Source organism: Populus trichocarpa, chromosome 2, assembly GCF_000002775.5.
Source record: "Populus trichocarpa isolate Nisqually-1 chromosome 2, P.trichocarpa_v4.1, whole genome shotgun sequence".
NCBI classification, from domain to species: Eukaryota; Viridiplantae; Streptophyta; class Magnoliopsida; order Malpighiales; family Salicaceae; genus Populus; species Populus trichocarpa.
The window spans coordinates 11,915,338-11,930,143 of record NC_037286.2 but is presented as its reverse complement, the minus strand read 5'-3'; the positions used below and the strand labels follow the sequence as shown (position 1 = coordinate 11,930,143).

General features: G+C 34.1%; 3 protein-coding genes across 6 annotated transcripts in view; 2 read left to right on the top strand and 1 right to left on the bottom strand.

Annotated features, from left to right (window-relative positions):
* LOC7461753 ((+)-neomenthol dehydrogenase) overlaps positions 1–8,353 on the bottom strand; it is a 26,709-nt gene extending 18,356 nt beyond the window's left edge. Inside the window, exons 1-5 of one of the 3 annotated variants that reach the window (XM_052450501.1) lie at positions 7,802–7,962; positions 7,465–7,714; positions 7,296–7,373; positions 6,881–7,057; positions 6,014–6,439 (exon numbers count right to left, since the gene is read on the bottom strand). In XM_052450501.1, the coding sequence (XP_052306461.1) occupies positions 6,059–6,439; positions 6,881–7,057; positions 7,296–7,373; positions 7,465–7,714; positions 7,802–7,836 (921 nt within the window). In that variant the 5' untranslated portion in view covers positions 7,837–7,962 and the 3' untranslated portion in view covers positions 6,014–6,058. Of the gene's footprint in view, positions 1–5,851; positions 6,440–6,880; positions 7,058–7,295; positions 7,374–7,464; positions 7,715–7,801 lie in introns of those variants that run through there. The other 2 variants (XM_002301308.4, XM_052450500.1) reach the window with 2 other exon arrangements.
* LOC7494059 (tyrosine-protein phosphatase RLPH2-like) overlaps positions 1–14,806 on the top strand; it is a 15,848-nt gene extending 1,042 nt beyond the window's left edge. Inside the window, exons 2-5 of one of the 2 annotated variants that reach the window (XM_052450498.1) lie at positions 7–74; positions 597–776; positions 971–1,167; positions 14,545–14,806. In XM_052450498.1, the coding sequence (XP_052306458.1) occupies positions 7–74; positions 597–776; positions 971–1,141 (419 nt within the window). In that variant the 3' untranslated portion in view covers positions 1,142–1,167; positions 14,545–14,806. Of the gene's footprint in view, positions 1–6; positions 75–596; positions 792–970; positions 1,168–14,157; positions 14,335–14,544 lie in introns of those variants that run through there. The other variant, XM_052450499.1, reaches the window with a different exon arrangement.
* On the top strand, positions 12,321–14,806 carry LOC7494058 (tyrosine-protein phosphatase RLPH2). The gene is made up of 4 exons (XM_002302532.4): positions 12,321–13,059; positions 13,410–13,477; positions 13,963–14,142; positions 14,345–14,806. The coding sequence occupies exons 1-4, from the start codon at positions 12,456–12,458 to the stop codon at positions 14,513–14,515; spliced, it is 1,023 nt and encodes a 340-aa protein (XP_002302568.3). The 5' UTR covers positions 12,321–12,455; the 3' UTR covers positions 14,516–14,806.

The following is a 14,806-nucleotide window of genomic DNA, read 5'->3' as shown; positions in this document are numbered from 1 at the left end:
AGACAGACTTATTGAAGGCAGTTCCTGATGATCACAAGAAGTTTCTAGCTGACACGGTTTGGGTCCATGAAGAGGTGAAGTTTATTTCATTGCCACCTTTATCGTTTAGAACTTTGATCAATGATGATTTTGACTCGTGTTATGGTGTAAGTTGCCAGAAAAGAAAGATGATCAACTGAGTATATTACATAACGCGAGTTCCATACTATGTAGTTTGATGTGATCAGTAGGGACAATGGATGGAGCTTGGTGGGTTTTATAATGTGCAATTTTCTGTCAAAAAAACCAACCCAAAAGCATAAGCTATCAAGTGAAGCCCCGATAATGGTTTTATATTATTACCCGGTGATTAATTTTATTTGTTAGAAAAGGGTGGTGAGATTTGAACTCATAATCATTTGTTCATTAATACCATGTGATATTTGAATTCATAAGCGTTTGGTTATGAAAACTTTAAAATCATATCAAATAATTATCTCAACCTCAAAATTTAAGCTATCAACTCAAAAACTTCAGATATCAATTAAAAAACTTAAGCTATTAGGTAAAGTCTCAAGAATAATTTTATATTACTCTCTTAACATTTTCTTTTCCAGGATGATGTGTGCATAGAGGATGAAGAAGGAATTAGACACTGTAAATTGATTGCCGCGCATGCTGGTTTAGAGGAAGGGAAAAATGTAGGCGAACAACTGAGATTTTTGAAAGCTAAGGAGACTCATGTCCCCAAGATAGAGGCTCTTAGTGGGAGGAAAACAGTTTGGGATATACCAAAGGTGATGGCTCGATACCTACTACTAATTTCTTTTATCGGAAACTTTTTATCCTAATCTACCAATTTCTCCAGCTTTCTTTAGTGGGAAAGGACTCGGATGTTGACAGCTTCACACATTCAAGACATTATATATCATTGTTCTTTTATATATATATATAACTGAAGTGTGGATGTTTGATGTTTAATTTCACGTAGGAATTAACTGAGAAACCGATCATTGTGGTTAGCGGCCACCACGGGAAACTTCATATTGATGGTCTTAGATTGATTATTGATGAAGGTGGTGGATTTGAGAATAAACCAGTGGCTGCAATTGCGCTTCCCTCGATGAAGCTTGTTCGTGATACTGATAATTTGACAAAATAGCTTGGAGTATATTATAGATTGATGCAGCAAGTGTCCACAATCTTTCCAGATTTAGCCTAGCATACACATCCAGGCATGTAATCTGACTGTTACATTGGTGGTTGCATATCCTGAGCAATCGTTTCAGTACTGGCCTTGGACGTTCTTCTCATTGCTTTTTTCCCCCCTCACCCTGTGACGGGGGATGCTTGGTTTTATCAATTGTCGTATCTAATATTGTAGAAATTTCTTGGGGAATATAAATAAAATGGGCTTGTGTCCATTGCACTTGCCTTGTGGAAATTGTCCAATACATTGAATTTAGTTTCATTCTAGTTTTTTTTTCCTTGAGAAAAATAACGAAAATGCTGATGGGGAAACTGGCATGTCTGTCAGTTTCTACTGATTTCTAAAATGAGAGCTAAGAGGCTGGCCTACATTTATGTTGGGGTATACACACAAAAGCAGCCTTTAATTATACCAGTTTTTCATTTGCAAATGTCAAAAATGGTCGAGTGCATATATGATTTGTATCCTGTTCAAAAAGATTGGTTAAACTTACATGAACCCAACCAACTGGTTCTGTAGAAATGGAGTCTCGGCCATACCAAATATCAAGTTTTCTGTATCTGGTCTTCATAAAATCTGCAGATGCAATGTTTGCAGGGTTCATCACATCAAGCTGTTAAAAGACCACATAATCGGAGAACAGAGACCGTTTCAGTTTCTCAATAGCTCGAAGACCTCTCTTTTCATCTGTAGCTGTTAGTATTCACAGTTTAATGTTGACTTAGTAGAACAACAGTCTATTTCTGACATTTTAATGAGCACGGCAGAAAATGGATCGATTTTGTTTCCTAGTTTCTAGTCCTGCATATTTCAGACGACTTTGGATCAAATGGCATAGATACCATAGAGATGCCATCAGAAAGGGATGCCATCAAAAATCAAGGAAAACTAATGATAGCTGTACCGAAATAAATACAAATTTAAATTATGATAACCTATGAATCATGTTTGGTATTGTGATAATAATAATTTTTAAATTTCTTTTGATTGATTCAATCATTCTATTCTAAATTTCTTTAAACTACTCCAAAAACTACCTGGAATCTTTCGCTGATGTCCATATAAATCTCCATTGCGATCATTGACGATTTCTTAATCTTATGCTGATAGAAACAGAAACAGGGTGTGAAACATCTAAGAACACTTCGGACTGTCTTGCTTGTTCGCGTAAAACTACCTCAGTACTAACAGAGATGGATTCATTCAACTATTAATACAAACATCCAGATTGTTATATGTTAAGTTTGCTCCTCTTGTCATTTTTAGATTACAGTGAATCATTTTTAGTTCGTTCAGTAGCTGCATGAGGCTGGCTTCATATTCTCCTGACTAGCGACTAGCAGCACCTCTTTTTCAGAGGCTTGATATAAGGATTTGATGACACACACACCCATCAACCCCAGCCCTTGTGTTTCTTGTCCATGTAAGAGATGATCATGTATATAATATTGTATAGCTAAAATATATTATAAGTGTGACGCAAAATCTATGAGCTAAGATAATTTAAGTTACCTCGTAAAATTCATAAACTTGATTATGTACTCCTAAAATTTAATAACTTGTTCATTTGTTAGTATAGATCATTTTGCCTCTAAATTTGCACTTTCTTGGCTATCCTTATAGAGGGCAAAACTATCATTCCACTGTAGCATGGCGATGTATAATTATTCTTGGTACGTGGTAAAACACTGAGCCTCCTTTGTTTTTTTTTCTTTTAATTTTAATTGCTACTCCTTGCTTTATCAGATCGGGAAAAAAAAACATGGTTAATTACAAAGTGCAATAAGCGGCAGCAATTATAATGGACGAATAGTATTTTTATTCAAAGTATTCATGTAAAGAAAGTTAGACAGAAAACAATTTTAATCTGTCATTAATCATCTCTTTGCTAATTAAAATAAGAAAAAAGAAAGTAAGCACTGCATCAATGAAACCGAAAAAACCCCTCGAGGTTGGCAAAAGACAGGCAACTTGAAAACCTTCCTAATAAGCAAATCCCAAGAGACAGAATCCTAGCACACCTAGAGTCCAAGACAGATTACTAAAATAAAGAGATGAAGCGCTGCTAGGTGACGCAGCAGGACTCAAATTTGAAGTTGCAGGGACGACCAGGATGTCAATCTTTTGTCCTGCTTGGCAATGACCAGGGTAACCACATATGAAGTAGAAGTGGCCAAGCTGCTTTCCAAGAGTGACTGTATCGGAGCCGTTGGTATAAGTAGCTAGTGGTGACGTTGCATTGCATGACTCGAAACCCTGATGCGTCACTTGCTTCACGTTGTGGAATTGGTTGTCGTAGTTGAAGACAAGAGTATCACCACCGTGAAAATTCTTGCTGGCAGCCCAATCTTGGTAATCAACTTGACCCATGCTTGTCCAACCAGCAGAGTCACCGACTTGGTAAACGGTAGCCATGGAGACTCCGCAAAGAGCCGTCGTCAAGAAAGAAACCACCAGTATTGTTTTCCTGAAATTAGCCATGATCGCTTGGAAGACAATGAATATGGGCTGCAAGGAAGCTGGTGCGTAAAGAGAGAGCACTGAGAGAGAATTCTAAGGTTTGCTTGAATGGGTTTGTGAGATAAATCGCCTCAGGTATCCTGTATTTATAGTGCAGATCTAATCCGGATTCTTCAAGGAAACGGATTTCCTGATTTGTATATTCTTTTAACGTAATCCATATCACTGAAGGAGAAGTTCCTAATTTCAGGTGTCCATACTGAGTTCGGATGGATTCGCGTTGGTGAAGCTGCCATAATTCGAGCCTTGCTGGGCTAAAGAATGTTTAATCCTTTACATAGCGACTTGGGTTTGAGCAGATCTCTGCATATGAATGAGACCAATAGGCGATAAGCATTACGTTTATGTTAGCTTAATTAAATAGTAAATTGATCGTATATTGTTTAAAAATTATTATTAGAGATCATATGATGTTGATCTAATTGTCTACATCCCATTACAAGGTGATTCTCAGTTTTTATTTTATAGATTTTTTTAGTTTGACCTACTTTCTATATTGACATGCTGACATGCTGCGCAGTTAGCTGATCTGTTCTCCAATTGTGGAACTCCTTTTACAAGAGTATGTTTTTGCATATACATCAGTCATAAGTCCTTTTGCTTTCATTTTTACTCTGAACACGTTGTTGTCCAAATTGTCTTTGATCAAACACCATTGATCTTTAAATATTATTTTGAAACATTTTTCCATAAGTTGTACAACACTAAGCAAGTTTTGATCAATGTCAGACATATATAATATATCTGAAATATACTTATACTTCAAACCTGACAGGCTGTTTAAAACAACAATTCTTTTGCCTTTGACATCAATATAATCACCATTTTCAATTTTAACTTTGGAAATAACAGTTATGTCAAGTTCCTTGAACAAATCCTGATTGTTTGTCATGTGATTTGTGCAACCACTATCAATCAACCAGGAATCTGTCGAGCTGTTGCTTGTTGAAAAACATGACACAACAAACAGCTGCTCCTCTTCAGGTTGTTAAGCAACAGGATTCGCCTTTTCTTCATGTTGTTGTGTCCTGTAGATTCTTTCAACATGTCCAATCTGTCCACATTTTCTGCACTTGATGTTTGGTCTCCACCAACACTTGATCGGCTGATGATTTGTTTTTTTATAGTAGGTACATGGTGGAAATTTTTCCACCTTGTTTTTGTAAGTTTGAACCTTTTTCTTCTTGTTGAATCTCTTGTCTTTGCCTCCTCCTTAGTATTGAGCTCTTGCTTGAAAAGCTCCCTGCATTGATTCTTCAAGTCTCATTGATCTTCTCTGCTATTGTGCACGCAGTGCATTTACAAATTCTCTAAGAGAAATATTGGTTATGTCTTTTGACTCTAATGAAGAAATCTTAGACTCATATTTTTCAGGCATAGTGACCAGTATTTTCTGCACAATTCTGTCATCAGAAAATTCTTTTCCAAGTAATCTTACTTTGTTTATTATGCTTAGCAATCTGTCAGCACAATCTTTGATATTTTTGGTTTCCTTCATCTTCTGCATTTCAAATTCTCTGATTAAGTTAAGAACCTGCATATTTTTAGTTCTTTCATTGCCTTGATATTTCTTTTTAAGATAGTCCCAAATACCTTTTGCAAATTCGAAATTCATGATTCTTGTAAATATTGTATTTGACACTGCAGCATATAAGCAAGCTTTAGCCTTGGATTTTCTTGTCTTCTTTTCCTTGTGAATCTTTAGTTGGGCTACTGTTGGATTTGCGGGCAAAAAAGAACAACATAATTTTCTTCCACAGCTTCCCAGATATCTAACGCCTCCAAATGAATTGTCATTCTGATGGCTCAAGTTTCATAGTTTTCACCATTGGTGAACCGTGTGAGATGATTGTTTTAGAATCCATTTTTGTGTTTTTTTTTTGTTGTGTTTGTGGTTGGATTTGGTTGTTTCTCTCAACTCACAAGTCCCTCAAGAAAATCTATGACTCTGATATCAATTTGTTGGTTTTAATTCTCTAGTTGCAGTAGGAGACGTTTAGAAGAATTAGAAGAAGATAGTATTATTGATTTTAGAATACTCTTAAATAAAGATAGAGTTTTACTTGGAAACCAAGACTATTCAAAATTTAAAAATTGCATAACAACAAATCAAATGTGATCAGAAATTTTATTCCTAAAATCTTGGTTTTCAATTAAAGATCTTTATTGACGAAATCCCCTGAACAAGTAACAGCAAAGCTTCCTGGTCTTCTGCAGCTTTCTAAGACATTCTTTAAACATAGACAATATCTTTCAGTTTAACCTGTCTGGATGAGAATACATCGACGAGAAAATTTTCAAAACCTTGTAGCCGTTTACGACATCATGATTATCATGTTTGATTTTCATTCAAAAGCACGGTAGCATTTGTTTCTGATAAAAGAAACAACCAGAAGGCCCACCATCAGGCAGCAATGCCAATCTCACAGCATTTTCGGCTCCTTCGGCAGCGGTGAAGGGGCCGGTGTTGGTAGTGATGTCAGTTTTGCAATAGCCAGGGCAGAGACAATTGACGCGGAAGCTTGGATACTTCTTGGCCAGAATCCTTGTATAGGCACTCATGGCAGCTTTAGCAACAATATAGGCAGACAGATAAGTTGGCCAGCCTTTGGATCCCAACAAATCTTCTTTAAAATCTTTAAGAAACTCGTTCACAACCTCGTCTAGTCTATCTTCATTGAGATTTTCAACATCATTTAACAATCCTTTGGCCCATTCATTGGGTATGTTCTAAGCCACATAACAGGAAAAAAACACTTTGGTAAGACTGCTTATAGAAATGCTGCAAGTACTAGTCTGAGCTGAATGAAACACAAATTCAGAGGATAATAAATACAAGACTATTCCTGTAACGCTAATTGTTATGAGCTAACACAGGAAGCGAATTTGCATTTGCGGAACAATTTGTACATGAAAGTACCAAGCAGGGGAGAATATGACAAACAGGGATTATGGGAAAAATCATGTTTTCTAGGAGTTGTATTCTTGGACATTACCATAAAGAAAGTACGATAATTCAGAATAAGAAAGCATGTAAATGTTACTGCACATCAACCAGTCTGAAGTAAAATTTGGATTTCCTTGAAGAGGAGAAATAACTCGGCCAAATTTCAAGATAAGACAACTACTACCAAAATACCAAGACTCCGTTCTTGAAAGACAGTCGTGTACCTTTAAAAGCCCCAGCATTGAAGAGACATTTACAATTCTTGGTGAATCAGACAACTGTAGGAGGGGCGCAAGTGCTTCAGCCATTCCTCTTGCACCATAGTAGTTTGTTTTCACACATTGCTCTGCCATCTCATAATTTTGAGTTCCAATTTCAGCCCACACTTGCTCCCCATATGGCTGCATTTGAACAAAAGAATTTTAGACCCTCTCCAACACTTCATAGACCATATCCACGGAAACAAATGAAAATCTACTTAATTTACTACTCAAAATAACCTCAATATCCGTTAAATGATGTTTACAAGCAATAATTAGTCCCAATGCCTGATTCCTGGTCTATCAAAGGGTTACGTAAATATACATAGAACAGGCAATGATCTTCCGAGTGATTAGTCATTACAATATGAAGACTTACAAATTCACCAGCTTGTTCAAAGGCTCTTTGAAAAGCATCTGCCTCTAGTGCAACTCCACCAATCCCAGCATTGTTCACCTGCACAAGGTTACAAGATTTTCAAGAAACTATCAGATAAACATAAATAAATAAATAAAAGGATTAGCCCAAGAAATTCATTACTTCATACCAAGATGTCAAGTTTTCCAAAATTATTTTTCACAAATTCAGCAAGGGAAACAATGCTATCAGGGTCAACCACATCAAGTTGATGGTAAATCACAAGGTCATCAGAGATGCCAGAATCTTTCAGCTTTTGAACAGCTTCAAGACCCCTTTTTTCATCTCTGGCTGTCAACACCACCAAAATCCCATTAGAAGCCAACTGCCTACATATTTCATATCCAATCCCCTTGTTTGCTCCTGTCACAACTGCATACCTGAGACAGAAATACTTTAAGAACGTAATGATTCTCTTAACAACTCTTCAAGGAAAAAAAGAAGAAGATGAAAGAGCATATAGCTACCTCTTTGTTGCAAGACTGGTGGACTCTTGAGCCATGGCTGATGGTGTGAAAGATGATATCGGATGAATTTAGAAAGAAGGCAGAAGTTAATGGCTTTCTTAATGACTGTAAGAAACATCAAATAGATTCGATTCTTATATCCGTCACTATCCCATGTGCCAGACCTACTAGGCATAGGAGAAAAATCAGCCGAAGACGGTGCAAGAATCAAACTTCTTTCTAGAAATAATATAAAATAGACTTGATTTCTTTGTCATACAAATTAAAAAAAAAAATCTAAAGGTGATTTTCTTTGAATTTATTTAGCCCGCAATGGTTGATTCAAAATCATCATAGCAATAGCTGGCCAGGAAGATGACAAGTAAATGATGAGTTGATGAATTTGATGAAAGCAGGTCGTTCATTTTCGCCGTGCTACAGAGCAAACATGCTTAGTTGTTTTCATGTGATGCCTCTGTATGGCTGTCGCTCTCTTACGAGCGGAAGAGGAATATTATTGCATGTTGGTGCCGTATCATTCATCTCCATAGATTATGATATCATTCTCGTACATGAAAAAACTGAAAATATGTTTTATACACCTCCATAGTTATCCTTTCGTTGGCCTCTTCTTCAACAACAACAACAGTGCTGTTTATTATTTTTTTGTTGAATTAGATGCTGTCAATGCTTATCTCAATGCATTTTAATTATTGCAAGAAAGCGTTTCCTTCACCCAAGAAGCTTTAAAATTAAAAAAATAAAAAGGAACCCTTTTTTATTATTATTTATTTATTTGTATGTCTATTGTTCTATCAAGTATGTCCCTTCATGATCCAAAAATGGCCATGCATTGACATATATAAAGTTTTTCATTAAATATATATTTCTTTAAGAAGGCCAATTATAAAAAGAAAACAAGAAAAAGGAGAGATTGAAGGGTTGGTGTACGTCTCCTTTCCTTATTTTAGCAAAGTTGTTTTTCAAGTTAGTTGATTTCTTGAGTCTCTATTATACTAGTTTATAAGCCGGCATTGTCTTACGGGTTAGATCAAAAGACTTTTGAATGTAAAAAAAAATATTAAAAATATTCTTTGTTTGTTTATGTAAATAAAAAATATTTAAAAATAATTATTGGGTGTTTGATATATATGAAAAATAAGTGTTAAAAAGAAAAAAAAATAAAATATTTAGCAATAAACTTCCAGTGACTCTGAAATTTGTAGAACTTGAACTGGTGGCCTTTAAAAAATAAACTTAGAACCTAATCAGTTGAGTTATACGTAGTTCAATGACTTAGTGACCGAACTAATATTCTAACATTAGTATTTGTTTGATAACATGATTAAAAATTTTATTTAAAAGTATTTGTTTTTTTACTAAAAAGATATTAAATTGATGTTTTTCCTATGTTTTTTCTTATGATTTTGAAATTTTATATTAAAATCATAAAAAAATTGAAAAACCATAGAAAAACACTTTTAAAAAAAATCATTTTTAATAAGAATAAAAATAACCTTTAAATTTTTTTAAAAAAATACAGACCAATATTGAATTACTAAAGGAAAAAACAAACAAACTGGGCTTATGAAAATTTCAACCATGTTTCTCTTTTTCATCTTTGAAGAATTTTCTAATTTGATTGCTAACTTTTCTCTTAATTTTATCTTTAAATAGTGTGTTTAATAGGTTTTAAGGCTAATAATCTTTTTTATTAACTTCTTATAAGGTTCTCATGCCCTTAAAAAAATATTTCAGCATTAGGTTGATGCTTGATTTGACACAATAGAATTCAATTTTATTGTTAAAAAATTGAAACTTTAAGTATCAAAATTGACAATAAAATTAAAAACCTCTTTTTAATTTTTTTTTATTGTAAATGTGGTGTGAATTTATAAAATTAGTCCCCAATTGCTTTTTATATTTTGGTACATTTAGTTTTAGAATTTTTTTTTATCTAAAACATCATTTTAATCGCGTTTCAAAAGAATATTATTGAAAAACAATGAATAAGAGAGATATTGATTGGTTGGCCATGATTTAACAAAAAAAAAAACCAATTTTCGTGAATTTCATTTAATTAGAGGAGCTCCATTAAAGTGTTTTTTATTATTTATCTTGCTGGAAAAACATAGATAAGAGCTCAAGTTTTTTCAAATGCAAGGTGATTTTCCAGTTCTTTGACAGGTTAACGGTTCGTTTGAAGTTAGATATGGATTTATTGAGGTTTATAGATTATATATTTGGGGGTTTTAGGTGAAAAAATGGTTAAAAGTGGTAAAATGGTTAAAAGTGGTTTTTTTAAGTCAAATGAGGCAGAGCTCAATTTTTCAGTCATCTCGAGTGATCAAAACTTGTATTAGTAAACAACATGTCTTTCATTGCAAATGGCATGTCATTTTATTTGTTTTTTAAAGGGATGGAGGATGCATTAAAAAAGAATGGGCAAGCACATGGGTCTTGCCTTGTAGGCCCACGCGTGTCTTGCCTTCTTTGTTATGGGCTAGACGTATTTTTCCCAAAGCTTAGTTGTCTAGACTTTTTTTGTTAAACCTTTTATAAAAAAATATATAAAAAAGTTGATCTTGATTTCAATGAATTTCATTTGATGAGAAGAGTTTTATTGGAGTGATTTTAACCCTTTATGCTGGGAAAACATAGATCGAGACTCGGGAGATTTTTGAATTTGAGGTGATTTTTTAGTTTTTTGACCCATTAAAGGTTGGTTTAAAGTTAAGAATGGGTTTGTCAAGGTTTATGGAGTATGTATTAGGTGTTTAACAATGAGAAAAAGGGATGGAAGTGGGTATTTTGGGTTAAAGAAGGTGAAGTCAACCTTTCAGTCACCTCATGTGATTGAAAATTGCACTGGCAAACAACATGTCATCTACCACTGTAAATGACGTTTTGTTCGATTTTTTTTAAAGGAGTGAACGATATGTTAAAAAAAAAAAAGAATGGTCAGGCATGTGAGTCTGGGCTTGTAGGCTCAGGAGCATCTTGCCTTCTTTGTTACGGGCCTACCATGTTTGCCCCGGGTGTAGGCACCTAAACTCTTTTTGTTAAGCCCTTCATGGATTTTTTAAGAACTTTTTTCCTACTATTTTAATTAAATTTCATTAAAATTAATTGATCAAAAATATATTAGGGATGTTGTTTATTAAATGCCATTTAATTATTTACTTAGTTCTTGAATTATATCATGATAGTGTTTTTATAAGATTTGAAAGCACTCTTTTTGTATAATCTTTTATGATTTTTTTTTCTTATTTTTCTTATTGCTTTTCTATGCATATCTGTTTTTATTATTATTTTATTAAATAAAAAAATAATCTAGAAAATAAATTTATTAAACCCAACAAGGTTTAGGATCTAAATTATGGTTTGGCGGGTTAACTCAAGTTGACTCGGATCGATCCAAAATGTCGTTGTCTTAATATATTTTTTTTAAGTTCAAACAATGCCAAATTGAAAAGGTCATTTCAGAGCAACTTCAATATGGTTTGATTTTAAAGTCAGATAAGATAAGAGGTTTGGTTAGGGATTCCTAGGTTAAACCGTTGGGTCAGGTTTACTAACATTGCCAAGAAAGTCTCCCATGATAAAATGTGAGCAGTGTATTTTTTTAATATTTCAAATTCATTCATATCTAAGTTATCAAAATATTGTATTTTTAATTAAAAATTGTTATGATTATGATAAGATGTTGTTTGGGAAACAAATTTTAGATTTGTTATCATACATATCATTCACGTTGTTTGCTCTCAATATTCTTAGAAAATGACCACAACAATGATACCGAGTATATAAATTGAGATCTGAATGCAATGACAATAATGTGAATATAAATTAATCGCAATGACGGTAACCATATATTGATAGCAATAACAAAAATAATTATGCATAAATTGTATTCATTCCCAATGATGGACCTTGTCACATAATGTTTATGAGCTGGTCACATGAGTGGAGGCAACTAATTAGATGTTTATTGAACTGGTTATATAAGTAGGGACTACTAATCAGATGTTTATAACCCATGAGGGCTATTGATCATGTGTATATCGAGCCAACCACGTGAGTGGGGATATAGTTTGAAAAGTATTTAAATCAACTCAAGAATAGGGACTAGTATTAAAATCAAACATGATGTAAAAATTATTAAAACCAAATGATAAGCGAGATGAGCATATAGAGTAGGAAAATAATATATAAAAATTAAATTAAAAGCAATTGTAAAATTAATATTGCGAGATCATGAAATATCATATAAAACAAATCAAAATAAATTAAAAAATTTAATTCTGTAAAATTAATATTGCGAGATCATGAAATATCATATAAATAATAAAATTATTGTTAAATAAAAAAATTAAAAAAAATAAAACAATAAAATAATTTAAATTTACCTGAATTAACTGTAAAATTTATAATCCGTATAATCAAAATGAGATAAATTTATATAAAATAAATGATAACAAAATGAAAAAGCATAATCAACCAATACCAATATATGATGGTTGATGCTTACCTATTGAGAAGAGGGGATCCTATCCCTACGACACAACTGGCAACAGAAAGAGTCGTTATCAGCCAGCCAAGAAGGCAAGAAGAACTTCTCTTTCAAGCTCTAGTTATAAAAAAATCAAGCACTAAACCAGACCAATACTAATAGATGTACCCAAAAGCATTCTCTTTATCAATCGAAGGACAGAACAGAACCACCACGGAACCCAAAATGACAGAGGCAGAGCCAAGCAACAACAGCACGGTCGCAAAACCCAGATTAGTAATCTGCATAGGCGACATCCATGGCCACATCACAAAGCTTCAAAATCTTTGGTCAAATCTCGAAACCCAATTCGACCCCCAACACTTTAACGCTGCAACAATTATCTTCTTAGGCGATTACTGTGACAGAGGCCCAGATACCAAGAAAGTCCTAGATTTCTTGATAGACTTACCTTCAAGGTATCCAAATCAAAAGCATGTGTTTCTTTCGGGAAATCATGACTTTGCTTTTGCTGCTTTTGTTGGTGTCCTGCCTGAACCGCAAAATGGGGTGTCATTTAAGGAAGGATGGGAGGAGTATGAAGAGAGTGAGGACAGGGAAGGGTGGTATAAAGGAGACGGGTATGAGAATATGCATTTGGAAGGGAGAAGGTGGGCTGGTCATATTAAGGTGGGATTCAATACCATTAAAGGGACTGAATGTAAGGGCTCTATTTATGATGCTGGTCCCACTTTCACTTCTTATGGTGTCCCTCATGGATCTTCTGGTATGTCTTGTTTTCTTTTAGTCTTTCATTGATTGAAGTTTTAATTATCAATAGCTTAATTACGTCTCCATGTTTGTTTGGAAATGTATCGCTGTTGTTTGGTTTTTTAGTTGTTAAATATGAAATAGGCTATTGTTGTCTATCAGTTTTGAACTGAGTAGATTGTGTTTGAGTTGTTTGATTCTTAGTTTTTTAATGTAAGAGGGTAAAAATAATATATTTTGGATTAGTATAATCATTAATGGAGGATTGGAATCTTTAGATTCTTGCATTTTTTACACTTGAGATGGTTCTGAATTCAATACAATTAATAGTGTGATTTATTGGTGTAAATTTTTGTATCGAGACAGACTTATTGAAGGCAGTTCCTGATGATCACAAGAAGTTTCTAGCTGATACGGTTTGGGTCCATGAAGAGGTGAAGTTTATTTCATTGCCACCTTTATCGTTTAGAACTTTGATCAATGATGATTTTACATAACGCGAGTATATTACATAACGCGAGTTCCATACTTTGTAGTTTGATGTGATCAGTAGGGACAATGGATGAAGCTTGGTGGGTTTCATAATGTGCAATTTTCTGTCAAAAAACCCAACCCAACAGCATAAGCTATCAAGTGAAGCCCCGATAATGGTTTTATATTATTACCCGGTGATTAATTTTATTTGTTAGAAAAAGATGGTGAGATTTGAACTCATAATCATTTGATTATTAATACCATGTGATATTTGAATTCATAAGCGTTTGGTTATGAAAACTTTAAAATCATATCAAATAATTATCTCAACCTCAAAACTTAAGCTATCAACTCAAAAACTTAAGATATCAATTAAAAAACTTAAGCTATTAGGTGAAGTCTCAAGAATAATTTTATATTAATCTCTTAACATTTTCTTTTCCAGGATGATGTGTGCATAGAGGATGAAGAAGGAATTAGACACTGTAAATTGATTGCCGCGCATGCTGGTTTAGAGGAAGGGAAAAATGTAGGCGAACAACTGAGATTTTTGAAAGCTAAGGAGACTCATGTCCCCAAGATAGAGGCTCTAAGTGGGAGGAAAACAGTTTGGGATATACCAAAGGTGATGGCTCGATACCTGCTATTAATTTTTTTATCTGAAACTTTTTATCCTAATCTACCATTTTCTCCAGCTTTCTTTAGTGGGAAAGGACTCGGATGTTGACAGCGTCACACATTCAAGACATTATAAATCATTGTTCTTTTTTTATATGTATATATATATATAACTGAAGTGTGGATGTTTGATGTTTAATTTCGCTTAGGAATTAACTGAGAAACCGACCATTGTGGTTAGCGGCCACCACGGGAAACTTCATATTGAAGGTCTAAGATTGATTATTGATGAAAGTGGTGGATTTGAGAATAAACCATTGGCTGCAATTGCGCTTCCCTCGATGAAGCTTGTTCGTGATACTGATAATTTGACAAAATAGCTTGGAGTATATTATAGATTGATGCAGCAAGTGTCCACAATCTTTCCAGATTTAGCCTAGCATACACATCCAGGCATGTAATCTTACTGGTAACATTGTTGGATGCATACCCCGAGCAATCGTTTCAGTACTGGCCTTGGATGTTCTTCTCATTGCTTTTTTTTTCTCTCACCCTGTGACTGGGGATGCTTGGTTTTATCAAATGTCGTATCTAATATTGTAGAAATTTCTTGGGGGATATCAATAAAATGGGCTTGTGTCCATTGCACTTGCCTAATGGAAATTGTCCAA